Genomic DNA, 17666 nt, shown 5'->3' with positions numbered 1-17666 from the left:
ATTTTCAGGTCTCACAACTGCATTTTCGGTAAACCTGTGCTGTGTGAACGGAACCATACTGGACAACTAGTTTTCTGTCACACCTTCTCCTGGACATGTAACTGCTGAATTAGGGCAATCTACACACAGAGATGCAAGTGTCGTTCAATCTGGTCTGCATGATGACAACAAATAAAAAAATAAAAAACTCACAAACATAGTGACTCGTGTTGTGTTCTCCATCATGTCCACGTTGGTGATGACACAAGTTAATGACAGAAAAGAACCAGGGTTTCACAGAATCATACACGAGTCTAAAACCAGACTAAAACTGGGGGCACTGGGACCATTCGCACTCGGATTTGGACAGAAGCAAATGTGCCCAGTATTTGGGTACCAAACCACCTTAGAACAAGGCAGTTCAAGACTCCAGAACATGCTTAGAACAAATGTTGTTCACATTTAGAAAGATGAACTCAGGGGGTATGAACTCCTGTCGTGACAATGATGATAAAAAACAGATATGCTGAATGTAACTAGTCAAACACTGCCATTTGAAATACACAGAACATTCATCAGTGTTACTGATGAATATGATGAAGGTACGGAGATGATTTCAATCTGGTGGCCGAACAGCACTTGCAGAATGTCCAAGACAAGAAATGTGGATCACACTATTAAAAATCTGTCTGCTCAAACTGATAATGAGAGAAGGGCTCAAGTCAAATTAACTGGCATATTTCTCAGTCCTGCGCTGTTTGTTGCTGCGAGCCAGCCGACACAAACTCTTCATTCTTGCGCCATCTCCAGGAGTGACAGAGAGCACTGCGTTTCAATCAATTAAATTCCTGTCCAAACTCAACTAGAATCATTTACAGTCCCATATCTCTGCCAGGAGTTGAGTGAAACACTTAATTACCTCCCTGGAAAGTGTTTTTAAAATGATATATTGAAAGCATTTGGTGGTGTGCCAAGATGCTCAACTCAGTTGTTCTGTTTTCACTTCTGGCTTACTTATTTGTGCACTCAAGGCAGCCTATTGGCCTCAATTGCTATCAATTTATCAACCAATTGGCTTTTGAAGATGTCAATATGAAACTGCATTTTTACATTCAACTTCAATGTTCTTCAGTGTAAGTCTATGGGATTTTTACACCCATTTTATTGTCCACAATGTGAAAATCTGATCATTTAGAAAAGTAACATCACACCTCTCTCCAATAAGCAACTCTATTTGAGGTCTCATTCACGTCTGTACCACAAATGGTGCAGAATGAGTTACATTTTATTTTAATCCTTAACCCTAAGTAAGGTCTTATTTATTCCTGGAATTGGATTCTGTGTAATCTTTACAGAAACCTAACTGTGTGGTATTAGACTAATATCTTGAAAGAAATCACAGAGGGAGCACCAGAGGATTTAAAATCCAGCAATATTTTCTTTAATTTCTTTTGATGTCCAACAGGCCAGCATTAATCCTATTGGTATTCATAATAGTCCTATTAGTAACCAAGTGCTCTTATATATTATTATTATTATAATTTTTTATTGTGTTATCTTGGAATCCTATATATTCCAAGATATATATATATATATATATATATATATATATATATATATATATATATATATATATATATGTATGTACAGTATAAAATTTATTTTGGATTTATTGGTAGGGAGGAGATTACACACACTTTTCTTTGTGCTAGTTAGTCAGCACATTTACTCTTATCCTAGTATATCTCTCATACATACTTTTCTCAAACAGTATCCTTGAGTAGGATGTGGCTAAATGCTTTGCTAAAAAGGACAGAACCAGGAGCACAGATCCTTAACCACAAAACCCACAGTACACAGGGTTAAATGCTGTTTAACTGGCACTTTGAAAGACTATGTTGATAGAACACAATTTATTAGGTCGTCCTTTCCAAATGATGAACCGATGATCTTTGTATTTTCAAATACAAGCAGCCCACATTTAACTTTACACGCTCCTCAGCGAGAAATACCACTGCTACCATTTATGCCGTGACTGGCAGGTCAGTAAGGTAATTCATCAGTGATTGCCACTCTTGACTGCCGAGGGCTTTGGGCTGTCTTTGGGATTACAGGTTATACAGCCTCTGCCTTTCCCATTTCAGATCCAGCACCTCTCATTGCCATGCTCATAACCCATCTCCTTGCTAAAGCCATCTCTCTTATCAGCCGGATTGCCTTCCAGTTGATTGTTTGTGAACAATCACTGTTTCCATTATTATGAAGGTATTTCTGTGGGTCGCCCCACTGAGACAAGGCATCTAGATGAGTGGTTCTGTGCCAAAACAGTATGACCTGTTATAAGAGGCAGAGGCAAGTTCATCGCTTTCAAATGACAACAAACCGAATCTCCAATACCTCTTTTGTTAGCTGCACAGTGCAGAAGAAAATGGAGGGAAAATCTGTGGCTTTCCCTCAGGGGTGAGCAACATAAAAAAAGCACCCTTCGTTTAACCCTATGGCTTTGTTACCATTCTCTCGACGGCCTCTTTTCAAATACAGCCAGAAAGTTGATCCTAAAATATATAAGTTCAATCTAAAAACAAGTACTTAGAATGAGAGCTATGCAAGGAATAGCGCAATTCACAAGGACATGGCAAAAGTCACTGAAAGTAGGGATGTGCAAAACTACATATTTTCAAAATCCACTAGCCGGTGTTTTGTCTGCACAACTACACTGTCTTAAGGAAGCCCTGTATAATTAGTCTGGTTTAGGTTCATGTCTACCAGACACAGATAAAGCATGTATTTTAGAGATATATTTAGGCTGAGTACAGCCCTTAAATAGAGTAACTGACAGATAAAAAAAAAGTACTGGGTAAATATCTATTGCTTTTTATTGCACAAAACTATCATAGTCCTCACAAAAAGATGGAAATTATGCATACTAAATGGAACATTGCTCACAGCAGGCGGTTTTTTGTTTATTATTATTTATTTTTTTCTTAAAATGTATTGTCTAAGGCCGTGAATTTGTTACAATTAATGTTTGTTTAATTAATGTTGTACTGGCTGTAGTGGTAGTACTTCAAAGAGGATAAGTTAAGAGATGATTTGATTTTTAATGTGAATAGAAACGAGGCTGTGAAGGATGGACTTACAGTCTCTTCAATGGCATGCATTGTATAAAGCTGTATAAAGTTCCTAGATCACATCTAGTATTCCACAACTCATGTTTTCTGCAGTTTTTTGTCTACTAAAATTTGTTGGAAAGATCTTTTGTCAGCAGAAAGATCCAAAAAACTTTAAAAAAAAAAACCATTGAAGAGACTGTAAGTCTATTCCTCACAGCCTCGTTGTCATTCCCATCAAAAATAAAAAATGGCGCTAGTGTGAATAAGGTCCATACATGTTAGCATGTTAAAGCACAGTGCATGTTTAGAACATAAAAACTCTCAGAGAAGTTGCGTCTCTAAAACATCCCCTTTGCAGCACCGCAGGTAAATATATTAAAGCTATTTTTCAAGATAGAAAATCATTAATCGATCTCACCAACCAATTAGTCGGCTGTTGGACAACTATTCAACCATCCTGACCAACACCTAGTAAAGTGAAGGTCTTTTTCTGCAGGAATCTCTCCTTTTGATGCTGACTTTATCGTAGGTTAAAAGAAAATATTGCTGGTTTTAAAAACTTTTGCAAAACATGCAGATGCCCTTCAGTATAAAATCCAATAAAATATATGTAACACTGTGTATCTACATATCACTCAATTTTGTGTGGTATGCATCAGGATAATTTTCTTTTTGTTGAGTCCTGTAATAAACACCACATCCCTCCATGTTGACATGATGCTGTACATGTCAGCATTCAGAGTAATGAAATAATAGGTGACACCAAAGTGAGCTGCTCTTTTTCACAGTTATTCCCACGCATTAGGAAGAGAGAACATGCCTTGACTCAGCCTCCACAAAGCACTGCAGTGAGCCTGTATCACTGAAACAAACACTCTGGTGCCTCTGTTCTCCCGTCCATGTCAAAGGTAATCTTGTTCTGTCTTAGTCATACTGGCCTGCCCACTGAGAGGCTTCATCACTCTTGCCTGGACAGAGAAAACAGACAGTAAAGGTCAGCGGAAAGACCGTACAGTGAGGAAGAATACAGTCAGTTCTCGTCTGATGGGAAGGACTTGAGTGGGAAAAGGAGAACAGGTTTCGGTCGTCTTCATGCAAGGGAAAGATCAGGGCATCTCCACTGATAACACCGACTTTGCAATCAGACTGAAGAGAGTACCACTGAATAATAAGCTGAAGCAAAATTATTTGTTAATCTACAGTAATTACTTTTCTTTTTTCTTTCAGGAGAGCATTTGATGTTACACAGCCGACTGATGAAAACACCTGTTCCTTGAACAGATGCTTTAATTTAGAATTGCTAATCAAAAACTTCAGCCTAATACATTCGCTCTTTACTAAAGGACATAGCATGCTAACTGTCTCCCAAAAATGTCCGCCGAGTATTTAATGAATAGTTCTGGCAAAAAAATAATAATAAAATGTCATTATTTACTGAACCTCATGCCGTTCCAAACCCATATGTTGTTGTTGTTGTTGTTTTCAGTGGATCACAAATGTAGAACAGATCTTGTTACACAATAACAGTTCATAGTGGCTGCATCTTTGTCAAGCTCCTTTGGTTTTAATAAGTACATATCACAGCATGAGTTTGATTGAATAAGGGTCAAGACATCTGATGAAGATTCACTCAGATGAGAAATTCTGAGTCTGTCAGTGCTGTGATGCAGTGATAGCACACACTATTGCTATTGGCGGGTTTGAGTTTTAGTGTTCAAGTGATGCAGATTTAAATCCGCACTGCAACATGTCCCAGTCCCCTCTATCACTCAAATAAATACCTGTCCCTCCAAATCTCACATGATCTTCACTCCCACCTGAGAGGCAAGTGTTTGTTAGAGAACTGCTAAAACTATTGCCTTTTACTCCTAAAACAATCACTTCGAAAACTCCATGAAAAGCTGAGAGACTGACTTTTATTGCTTTTATGACTTCACGATACAGCCACACTGACACTAAACACAGAGCACCACCTACTGGACACATGCAGTCATGACACTGAGAAGATGGAACAACTACAAGAGTAATCAAGAAAGTAAGGTGCCACTGAGACTGTGAGGTACACAGAACAGGGGCAGCAGGGGCGCAAGCCCTTTTCATTCACAAATCTAAAGGTGCCCTTTTAATCGTCCTGAAAAAGGGAAGACATTTTAACAATTAAATTAAAATTGTTAAAACAAAACCAAAATCTCGTAATAATCTCACAATAATATTAATAATGTGTTATTATGAGATTTCTTTATAAATCGTAAAATGGTGCCTTTAAGAGCATGCACAATAGCAGATCGGGGGCAGATACCATCGCAAGTGATCCTCCCTATGCCCTATACTCACTCCGAAGTGCAAAGCCCTTGAAGTGGTTACTCTGAAGGAAACATGGCATTACTGTTCGAATCCCAGGGTGTGCTGAGTGACTCCAGCTAGGTCTCTAAAGCAACCAAATTAGCCCGGTTGCTAGGGAGGGTAGAGTCACATGGGGTAACCTCCTCGTGGTTGCTATAATGTTGTTCTTGCTCTCGGTGGGGCGTGTGGTGAGTTGTGCGTGGATGCCGCGGTGGATGGCGTGAAGCCTCCACACACCCTATGTCTTCGCGATAACGCGCTCAACAAGCCACGTGATAAGATGTGTGGGTTGACGGTCTCAGACGCGGAGGCAACTGAGATTCGTCCTCCGCCACCCAGATTGAGGCGGGTCACTATGCCACCACGAGGACTTAGAGTGCATTGGGTATTAGGCATTCCAAATTGGGGAGAAAAAGGGGAGGAAAAAAAGTGTCAGTTATGATGACTGGATGAAGTGAGGGAGCAGAGATGAGAGGGAATGAAAAGAGTGATGAGACAAGAAAACATTAGAGCCCTATAAGAAAAAAAGACACTGTGTCATTACCAGGGTAATACCATGGTACTGAATTATTATTATATTCATTGATGATACCATCATGGTACTCCAAGGTACTTTAAAAAAATACCATGGTTTTACTATGACACATGTCATAAACATGGGGTTATCACAGACCATGTCTGAAAATAAAGCTCTTTCAGAAATAAAGGGATAAATAAATAAACGTGTAATAGCATGGTGCTTTTTGTGAGAAATATAACAGAATAGGCTATTACTTGTGATAAAGGGAATTTTGTTTTTTAATTATATACAGTATATAAGAAAAATGCTCAAAAAGCAAAGGAATTAGTCAAGTATATATAATTAAGTATATATAAGTATACAGAATAATTAAGTATAGAATAATTACTCATTCAAAATAAATAAATAAATCAGTGCCCTTTTTCTTCCTTCCGCCCCTGTCCCTGCTATGGTCTGTGCACGTCACTGCACTGAGATGCTCAGGACAGAAAAACTGAAAGATCATCTATGTCCATCAAGACATTCTACCAAACAGACATGAGAAATAATGGGAAAATATCTCATTAAGCATAAAGATTTACACTTCAGTTTCCTTTTTTAATCGCACACCATCTCATCCACAATAAATTATTTGAACTTGTACTCAAGGCTTGGTCACGAGTCAACACATAACTTATTCAAACAATTGTACTTTTTTACAACATGGCAGTTTTGAATAGAAGTTCAAGGGATAGTTGTAGATTGTTTCTCCTTGGCATTTAGGTCTAGCTTCTGTAGTCACTGTTGCCTGTCCTGGTAATTGCTATTAATGTGATTTGTACACTCTACTATTTATGGTGAACAATGGTTTGTTAAGAGCCCATGATTGCAACACAAAACTTCAAAGCACCCTTCAGATTCTCTTGCATCACCCTCCAAAAATAGATCTGAGTCCATCTGTTCCCACTTATTTCAGACCGTTATATTTGATCTCTAAAGTAGGTTCCAGTAAGACATTTACAATCTGCTGTCATACAGTAAATGGGACAGCATTTCTGAGGATACAAAAATAACAAAGTGCAGAAGAGATGTGGAGTAATTTTTGTGTGGAGATGATCTTTTAAAAACGACTAACTTGTAAAATAAATAAATAAATAAATAAAATAAGGTAACACCTTGACAAATCTAACAAGGACACAGCTGCTGCAATGCTGTGTAGTATTTCAACAAATGACGCAAACCCAGATCACTGGGAAATGTAGTGATGCTACCTTCAGAATTAGCACAAGAGTTGAGGGGCTGAACTTTGGAGTCATTCAAGATTTCAGGGTCATCAGGGTCACTGTCTGTCAGGGGCACAAGTGTGATGCTTTAATAAAAGAAAAAGAAAAAATAGGAATATTACATTGCTGTTAAAGGCACGAGATGTTATAGAGATTTAGCCCATACAAACATTGTTCAACTCGAACCATAAGACAAGACAGGTCTCAAAAACACTTTTTTTTTTTTTTTTGTAGGGATATCATGTCACAAATACAGTATGTCAAAACGCACATTAACATATCCCACTTACAACCTGTTAGTTGTGCCCGACTAGCTAAAAACACACTGTTAAAGCATGTTGTGTCAAATACCGTAGACTCAGCATTCGATACTACAGCGCCCTCTGCTGTCTCTGGATGCTAGTACAAATACTGTATTAATTTAAAGTTCATAACAGAGGATTTTTTAAGCTTTTCCCCGTCAGAGCTGATACTATTCAGCTTTTCATTGTGTAAAACACAATTTCATTGTATAAAACTGTTGATCTTGAGCATCCAGAGTGTTCGTTCAGGTGAGAAGAAATTCCAGAAAAAAAGATACCTTCAGTTATAGATTTATGCTATATAAATGTTGTTAAATCGCATTACAATAAGTCTAACAGCACTCATATCTGTTACTCACTGGATACGGGTACAGTAAATAATTTGGCTATATTTAATTTTTCCTAAACATCTACCAAGAGCCTAGTTACAACTACACTTGCGTGTATTAGTGCATTATTCATTTCTTTTGTATTGTACTGTATTGTATTACTGCATTAAAGTCGACTCCACTCGACCGCACTTGACAAAAGGTAAATTTTGTCATCGTTTACTCACTCTGATGTAGTACAAGGCAACTATGACTTTATTTCTTCCATAGAACACAAAATGTACAATTTTGCATAATGCCTAAGCTCAATACAACGAAAGCTAACAGTTAACAGTTGGTGGCTATCAAGATCCAAAAAGCTGAACAACACGAAAAGACCGTTGTTCTCATTCCCGCGTAAGCTCATTCAAATTGCAATGCCTCGTGCCAGGTTTGACATCAACGACACTGAACTAGTGATATGAAGTGCGATAGATATATTCTCTTAAACTCTTAAGAGAATATAATTTTGTTTCATTTGAATGTGAGGAAAGGGAGCTAAAATAATTATAGACATTGATATAGATTTAATTACACAAAGAATTAAACAAGCACAACAAGTGGTTTAAATCAAACACCTGAGGTGCGTCCCAAAACGCACACTTCTACACTACGTCATTTTAGAGTGTATGTAGTGCGAGTAGGAGGTTTACATTGAAGATGCAACAACCCAGATGATACACTTCTTCAGCCTTTAAAACAGAGTGTGGAATGCTGGACACTTCATGCACTCAGTGCTCACGGCTTGCCGTACATAGTGGAAGGGGTGCAGTTACCTGGCTGCGTTTCTGGTCTGACAAAACAATTGTAAAAATGGAGAATGTAGCAACTAGCGAAACTACAGTGAAGACAGCACCTTACAAATATAAGACAAATACTTTACCATCACCCCACGAGTGTGATTATAGATGTTATTTGAGATACAAGTGTTGAACTGAGGATGGCTAACACGCTAAAGCTAGTGGCAACATATCGCATGCGTTTGAAACGGCACTTCCATCAGCTGTTAAACGGTGAATGCTTCTTTGTTGTAAAAAATGTTATGTGTTCCATTTGGGATGATACACTTTGAAAATTCATAAGGTGCGTCCCCAACTGCACACTTATGCACTATTCTATGCCATATTGTTTTGTAAGTAGTGTGAGTAGTACTGTATGTTAACACTGAAAATGCAACAAAAAGAAGTGTACTTTAAGTACCCGAATGATGCACATTTTCAACCGTCAACGGAGTGTGGAATGTTGGACACTTTTCAATAGCTGTGAATTATTTCAGTATCTGTGCTACTGGTCTGACAAAACAGTTGTAAATAATGGAGAATGTAGCAGCTAGTTAATCTTCAGTGGATACAGCACCTTATAAATGTGAGTTGAATGCTTTACCATCACCCCAAGCTTTGTGAATATGTACGTTAAGATAAAAGTGTTGAACTGAGGTTGGCTAACGCACTAAAACTAGTGGAAACACATCATGTGCACTTGAAACATCACTTCCGTCAGCTGTTAAACGGCAAATGCTTCCGTGTAGTAAAAAAAACGTTAAGTGTTTCATTTGGGACGATACTACACTTTGAGTCCATAGTATATTTTGTAAGTGCATAGAGTGTACTGTAGTGCGTCATTTGGGACACAGCTCAGGACTCTCCAGACTCAGGGCTGTATTGGTGGAGAAGAGCAAGGTGTCTATGAATGAATTGCGAAACAGGAATTAGTCATGTTGGTATGGTTCAGAGACTGTTCTTGCACATAGACAAAGTAAAAGTGAATAACTACAGAATCCACATATACATACGATTGGCAAGTGTTATTGCTAATTGAATGTGTTTATATTTTTTATGCTTTTATTTTCACCATGCACACATCACTGATAAAAGTATATTTAATAAATCAGGTTATGGTCTCAGTGAAATAGGGTAAAGCACATTATATTGTATTGTTTGTGTTGGGTTACTACCAAACAAAAATGTGTCACAGCTTGACCACCTTGATGACAAACTCTTGTTAATCCTTGTTTATGCCATATGTGTGAACAAGAACTCCATAAGGGCATTTCATATTTAATACCTGCACGCTCTTTAAGAGGTACGCACTCCACACATGATGACTACTTACACTATTTTACACCGATAATTGTTAAAGGATATAAGGATATTTTCCACAGACATTCCTGAGTAATTTCACACACAGACAGTAAGAAGTTCTCAGGCTGTGATGATGCAATGAGAACATCGAGTGTTTCCTTGATGGTGACTCACAGGACTCTCACCTCGACAGAGAGAGTGGAAAATGTGATGACTTTGAGTCAGAGTTAGGTTATCAAACTTGAAGAATAAAACATATGAACACTCTCTGTAATACTTTACAATAAGGTTCCATTTGTTAACAATAGATAATGTATTAGGTATCCTCATGAACAAACAATGAACAATATTCTTAAATGGCAATTATTTATCTTGGTTAATTGATAAAACACAATTGTTCATGTTTGTTTATATCGCATTAATTAATGTTAACATGTACAACTTTTAATTTTAAGGATGTATTATAAATGCTGAAATTAACATTAATCCAGATTAACAAATGTTATAAAAGTATATTTAGTTGTTATTCATGTTAACAAATGTAGTTAACTAATGTTAACAAATGAAAACTTATTGTAAAGTGTTAGACAAGACAATTTGTAATCAAAATGGACCCTATTATCTTTTTTGAAATATACATTTCTGGTCCTATTGCAAAATATTCATCAGTGCATGTTAATACAAAGAAAAAAAAAGTCTTTGTCTTCAAAACAATGAATCAAAATATAATAACTTGCCTCAACAACTTTCCTTTTTGGGTGTCATCACCAAGCCCTCTTATCTTTCAAACCTGTTCCTCCAACCACCAGTCAGATAGAGACCAGTTTTCATAATTTAATTCATGGATATTTTTCTTGTGCAAAATCCTGTTTTATTCGGAAATATGTCACATTATTGAAGAAAAATGCAAACGCTGTTTTTATGTTGTCTTTAAATTTAAATCACAGTGGTAAATACCATAGCACACTGAATATCCTTGGTTTTCTGGTAAATTAGCATAATTTCATATTACCCATCTGACCATATTCAAAGCACTATGTACAGTAATAGAGGTCGACCGATAGTGGATTTTGCCGATAGCGATAACTAAAGTGGTGGGGAAGGCAGATGACTTATTAATTGGCCAGTAGTTTTAAAAATTGATTTATAGAATGTCAAAAAAATAAAGAATCCTATTCTTTCCTCACTATGACGGGCACAGACAAAAAGCCTAAATGAATAATATCCCAGATGCAGTTTATTGTTCAACCAAAATCCAAAAATAAGCACAAAAAAATGAAGATTTGGTGCATAATGTGGGACTTTTAATTATATACAAGCCTGAAACACACTGGGAACTCTTAATTTGAAATGATGAAATGCTGAAAAAAACTATCGGCAACAATCGCCACAGGTTTTTGCCGATAACGATAGTTCCAAAAAGTAACTATAGGCACCGATTAATCGGTAAAACCGATATATTGCTCTAACTGAACTATGTAAATTCATTTGAATTCTTGCAACAATTCAGTCTTGAATTCAGATAATTATTATAACAATTCATGAGAATGAGTGATTTTAAAGAGACCATATTATGCTCATTTACAGGTTCATAATTTTATTTTGGGGGTCTACTAGTATAGGTTTACATACTTTAATGTACAAAAAACATATTATTTTTCTCATACTGTACATTGCTGCAGCACTTCTTTTCACCCTCTGTCTGAAACGCTCTGTTGTAGCTCCTGTCACTTTAAAGCCCCCCTTTCTGAAAAGCCCAGTCTGTTGTGATTGGTCATCCACTTAGAGTGTGTGTCGGAAATGTAACACTCCTTACCATAACCGAGTTTCAGCTCCTGAGAATCCCCAAAAGCATAATAGGGCCTTTTTGATTTTGTCTGTTGTGTGTGTTGGTACTGCAATCATGCTAATGGAACATGGGTCATACTTGTTTATATGTCATACTTGTGTATTTGCTTTGAAATGGATTAATTAAAGACAGATTTTTTTTTTCGATCAAAGGAACCATCATTTCAAACAAACATGTTAGATTCTTGTAAAATCATATTAATTGTATTCCAGTTACTTCCCATAAAATCTGGGAAATCTTATAAATTCAAGCCACAAATTGATTTCATTGATTTAAAAAGTTATATTTGTGCTTCAGCTAAGAGGAAGGGGAAATCCTTTTCTGAAAGAGCAACTTTTATAGAGGTGTGAAAATTCCTGTGGAAACTCTGAAAACATGCATTAACAAACCAGTTCAAAGCCAAAGTTAGTGGACAGAGCTGTGCTCAGTCATTACGCTAACAGTCCCTCAGGAAATAAATATCTATAACGCTTTCTACAGACCTCTAATAAGACGAAGGTAACAACCACTCATTACAGGGGCTCAGGCCAGAGATTTACAAATCTCAGGAAAGTGTGGTTGGGCAGGTTCCCCTCATCTTGAAAACGTTTATTTCTTTAAGGGCGTCACAGGACGCACAGTAAAGACTTTGATTTATTCTTGGCGGCTGATAATTGCTAGTGTCTTGTCATCTGTCAGAAGGGGAGCGATTTGGATGGTCCGAAGTGCAGATTTCGTGCTCTCTCTGGGAGGCCATAAATCTCTCAAGGGGCCCCTCATAAATCAGAGGCTGCTAAGTTGAGCACTAAACTCTTCCTGGGACAGATTACTCAATGGAAACTGACTGCAGAGCTGAACGCAGATGAACTTGGCTGTTTTATTATGACATTTCCATGATACCAACTCATTATTAATTAAAACAAAATGTTTCACATGTTTCACATCTGTATGAGAACATTTCATGTCTTTAAAATTTGTCCAGTAATGTCAGTCAGACAGGGCTCTAAGACTTCAATCATAAGCAGTGGTATTTTATGTAGCTCTTGTTTAGGATCTAATACATTAAGCGCACACACTTTTTTAATAAAAACAAAACAGACTGCATATGTTAATGACAAAATGAGCAACTTTTGTTCTCGTGGTCAAAAATACAAATAGTCCTCAGCTAACAATACTCTCACTGTAAACCGTTAGTAGTGTAGTTATTGTCAGGGGCTGTCGTCAATAAGCCTAGACAGACTCCATAAAAGAAGAGCAGAGAAAGATGCCTGACCTCTCTCTGTCTTTCTGCCCTACACTAACCCCGAGCAAAGGACAGACTGGATGCACCAGTAAACTAACAATGATATAGTGCCACAATTAATTAAATCCAAAAATCATAAAAGGATCCAGATATTTTTAGAGACATTATGCAGCAAGAATCTTCAATTCTGAGGCACTGTGAATCAAAAGTCAACTCCACTCAGGAATCAATTCTACTCAGGGGTGTGACATAATCTTTTGCTATTCATACTATCAGTTATAGTGTGATTATGCTTTTTATTGTGCTGTTTATTGTAGGCTTTCACTTTGCCTCCTGTTTATTTCTTAAGAGTAGAGAAAATTTGTCTGGAAGCACTCTTGGAATTTAGTTCATATAGATTACACAAACCTGGAATCGATTTCTGGAAAACCATAATTTCTGGAATCATACAGCTTTAAAAATGGCTCACAAAAAAAGAACACAGATTTTGTGGATAAGTAGCAACACCTTCTCTTTATGGGAAAAAAAATGATTTAGATGACACAAAACAGTACTTTGCTAGTTGTTTAGCCATATGTACAGTACATAAAGCGGGATCCAAAACTTTGAGATCCCATTGAAAATCTAGTATTTTTATTTGTAAAAAAATTTCATTTAAACAGAAATAAGAAAATAATTTTAGGATGTTGAGTTATGATGCAAAATGAAGAAACATTTGACATTTACAATGATAACTCCATTGTACAAAAGGTCAGATTTCCTTGTTTTCATTAAGCACACAAAATGCTTTTTTGATCATTCTCAAATCATGCTGGGATAACATGGATCATCAGGTTTTGCACAAACTTGTGGAGTTCATGCCAGCTCGAGTGTCATACTGTCAAGCAAAAGGGTCATTTTCTACATACTAAGAAATTCTGAAATGAATGTACATCTTTCACTCAAATTGTTATCCTGATGATATCTTTTGTAATGACAACATTTAATTAAATAATAAAAATGTCATACAGAATCATTGCTACAAGTGCTCTCAGACCTTTGGAACCAGGGCTGGATTATGGAATATGGAGTGTCCGACTGTTCGGGGCCTTCAAAGCCTCCAAGCACCTTGATGCATTATTATTTTTATTTTTTTCAAGTAGGATATCTACTCAAATGTCTGCTACTAGGGGTGGTAGGTCCTCCAAAAAACGTGTACCCAGGGGCCTCACAGGACTATGATCCAGCCCTGTTTGCATCCCACTGTATGCAAACAAACACTTGCATGCATACTGTACAAAGAAAGCAGACTGGGAGGGCATTAGCTATCGTCGTTGTGACAGGCTGTCAGTAATGCTTTACCACTGAACTATTGACTTTTGAAGTACTATTGAAGTAGCCACAGCTTTTCAGAGTTGAAAAAAACATGATGCCACTGGGGGCACTGAAAGGACAGTGATCTGCAGAGATATCGACCAGGTGGCTCATAGAACAACCAGAAACCTGACCATCAAGCAACTGGTCAAAAACAAACCAAACAAAAATATGCATTCCCCATGTCAGTACTAACCACAGTGTGTAGTGGTGTGCTGTTGCAGCCAGCAGCCACTGAATGTTATAATTGTCAAATACTTGCTCTCTTTTTGCTGGCTTTGAAGTCCAAGTGTCTTTCTGCTCTTTTCCTCGGGGGATGTTCAGGCTTGATTTATGGTTTGTTACAAAAACACCCAAATTATACGGCCCACAAGGCCCAGCATCAACAGAGCACCATGATCGCACTCTGGAGACCAATAATTGTATCTGTGGACAAATGTAAATAATGGATCCCAGACCTTTCCTCTTTTACTCATGAGAGGATATCCACAAAATACTAGTTATTTGATAAATCTACAATTTGTCATGAGCAATAACAGACAAATTTAGATTGAACTCCCCATGTGATTAATCACAGAACACACCAAGTAAATGTACTGCTAGACACTCTCCTTTCAGACTAGCAAGTTTATAATTTCTGAAATCAGTAGACAGTTAAGGGTAAAATTAAGGGTGGTGTAATATATGGGTTTTTTGGACATGAATATTTCGACATTTAAAAAACACTTTAAAATATATGAATGCCATTGAATTATATAACAAAAGATAAAACCAAGTGTCATTTATTTTAAAGAAAGATAGTAAAAGCTATTTTTTTAAGCAAATCATTTCACAAAAAGAAGTTTGTTATGTTTTAAATGATAAAACAATATACTGTCCAAAAATAAGACAAACGGTATTTGGACACTTTCTCCGTGTAGTTTCCAAACAGTATTTGGAAACATTAAACTTTTTCAGTTTCCCAGCGTTGTTGTTTTCCAAAGTATGCGGTTCTCCTGTGTTCCATGCGGTATGAAATTCTCCTTTTTCGGTGAAGGAAAACAGCATTGTAGTGTGGATCTGAGGCGTAAAGAAAGCAAAATGAATGTGTTCCCAACAAAAAAGTATTAGTGTGGATGTGGCCTTAATATGTCCACCAGAATGACCTTGGGTCTTGTTGGTTACAAATCATTGCAAAAATGCCTCGAAAGTTCTAGCATCCTTTCTTAGCAGATGCTTCTTAGTTTGATTTTTATGGCCACTGTATGTGTTGCAAAGACAACAGAAAATCATAGAAGAACCAATGCTGTATCCTTGAGCAGATGTGCTAAGTTACTCAGACTTTCTCTATTTGGGCCTCGTCACAGTACAAGGTCAGCTTTGTTCACTTTTTTTAGACAATCTATGGGATGCATAAATCTAAAGCTTGCCATGTGTCTGTTTTTATGTTTATTTGCCTGCCTCTGTTTTTAACTCACTATTTCATTGCCTTTAAGAGGTTGTTCATATGTTGCAGCAGAAGGCGTGTCTGGTGAGGGAGTAGGTGAATTTGCCTTGGGGAGCTCATAAACAGCAGTATTTCTCATAGGTGACTGTACCATGTGACTCTTAAACAAGCTGCTTTAAAGAGCAGACCTGCTGAGAGGCATCACAGCAAATCACAGGTCATCAGAGTTGTGTGAGAAAGTGCCATCCAGACTTTCAGCACTGAGACGTAGTGTGCAGATATATGACACAGTCTATGGAAACGGTCTATGGGTTTTCCATGGCGAGCAGAGGCAGCTTCAGCTCTGAGTTCTCTGAGGAAGAACTGGAGGTGAGTCCTCAGGGATCCGAGGGTCTGGACAGCAGTGATGGCAGTAGCCCAAAAAGCTGTTACCCCAACAGCACCCTAAACGAGCCAGAGGAAAGACAGACAAAGAAACGCAGAAGGCCGGTGCGTTCCAAAGCCCGCAGAGTGGCAGCCAACGTGAGAGAGAGGAAACGCATCATGGATTACAACCAGGCCTTCAACGCACTCCGGGTGGCACTGCATCACGACCTCAGCGGGAAACGACTGTCCAAGATCGCCACACTCCAGAGGGCCATCAATCGAATCTCTGCTCTCTCAGTCTTCCTTACCAACAACCCACCAGCAAGTGTGGCAAAACCCTGCACCCACTTGGAGTGCCCCAGCGGCTTGTGGCCAGAGACGGAGCCATCGCCCCCTTTCCGTCAGGAGTTCCAGAACTTTCTGTCCTGGCATCAGCAGCTCCCCCACCATATCCAAAACCCCTTGCACAGACTGTCCTCAGAGCAACACATTTTAATCAATGGACAAAGACACACAGGCCCCGTCTGTCCCCCGTCCCCTCACTACCCCTGTTTCTTTCCCGAGGCAGGACACTGTGGGACACCTCCCAGCAACACGGCCAGCCCATCCAGATATGGGAGACTAGGTGACTTTGGCTGGTATCAACCAGGATTTTGGGACTCTTGTGCCCCAAGTCAATTGGACAATTATGGAGAACCACACCAGATGGCCCATCTTCCCTGGCACATGAGCTACCTGCAGGAAACTCAACATTGCCAGGACAGACTCTGATCCATACATTCATCCACAACTAAGAACGAGCACTGGGAAAAACTTCAAATACCTGCCTGAACCCTTGCAGCTAGCAGGTGGATTCCTATGTGCTGGTCTCCATTAACACACACTGCACATATTTTGAATGTAATTTGAATTCATGTTAAATGTAAAATAACAGCAAATACTTATATCAGATAAGACATATGTATCATTATTGTCCATGTGGCATGGTAAACAAAACTATATATATATATATATATATATATATATATATATATATATATATATATATATATATATATATATAATGCCTCTCTTGAAGATTGTAGATTGTTTGTTCCAAACTCTCTCAATGGAATTTCTTATCATTGCATTAATGGAGTTTCAGCATTTCAGCTTTGTAATAAAATATGCAAAACAGTGACACAGACTTAGATGTCTCTCATTCTTAAAATTAGGCATGTAGAGAGAGAAAGAGAGAGAGAGAGAGAGAGAGAGAGTGTGCATGTACAGGTAATAGTTAAATAGTGTGTGTGTGTGTGTGTGTGTGTGTGTCTCTGTCCCCCACTACTAATTTCTTGTAGAATGGAGCTTTGATCTTTGTCCGAACTGCTCATTCTTTTCATAACAAGATGAAAAGACATTCTAGTGTTTTTAAGGCAACCAGCAGTAAGATTCCCATTCATTGCATGTGTCTACATGAGTGTATATGCACATAAGCATGCA

At 37.9% G+C, this 17666-nt stretch overlaps 1 protein-coding gene across 1 annotated transcript; it reads left to right on the top strand.

The window, feature by feature from the left end:
* The first annotated feature begins 16100 nt into the window (after positions 1-16100).
* Positions 16101-16955, top strand: LOC127432271 (class A basic helix-loop-helix protein 9-like). Its single transcript, XM_051683176.1, has one exon. The coding sequence runs from the start codon at positions 16101-16103 to the stop codon at positions 16953-16955; it is 855 nt and encodes a 284-aa protein (XP_051539136.1).
* Positions 16956-17666: the final 711 nt, after the last annotated feature.

This window comes from Myxocyprinus asiaticus, chromosome 42, assembly GCF_019703515.2.
Source record: "Myxocyprinus asiaticus isolate MX2 ecotype Aquarium Trade chromosome 42, UBuf_Myxa_2, whole genome shotgun sequence".
NCBI lineage: Eukaryota > Metazoa > Chordata > Actinopteri > Cypriniformes > Catostomidae > Myxocyprinus > Myxocyprinus asiaticus.
The sequence above is the reverse complement of the archived record's forward strand: the minus strand, read 5'-3'. Positions and strand labels throughout refer to the sequence as shown.

What these genes read in the sequence shown, in the direction of transcription:
- LOC127432271 (XM_051683176.1), top strand. Translation starts at nt 16,101, where the DNA reads ATGACACAGTCTATGGAAACGGTCTATGGGTTTTCCATGGCGAGCAGA.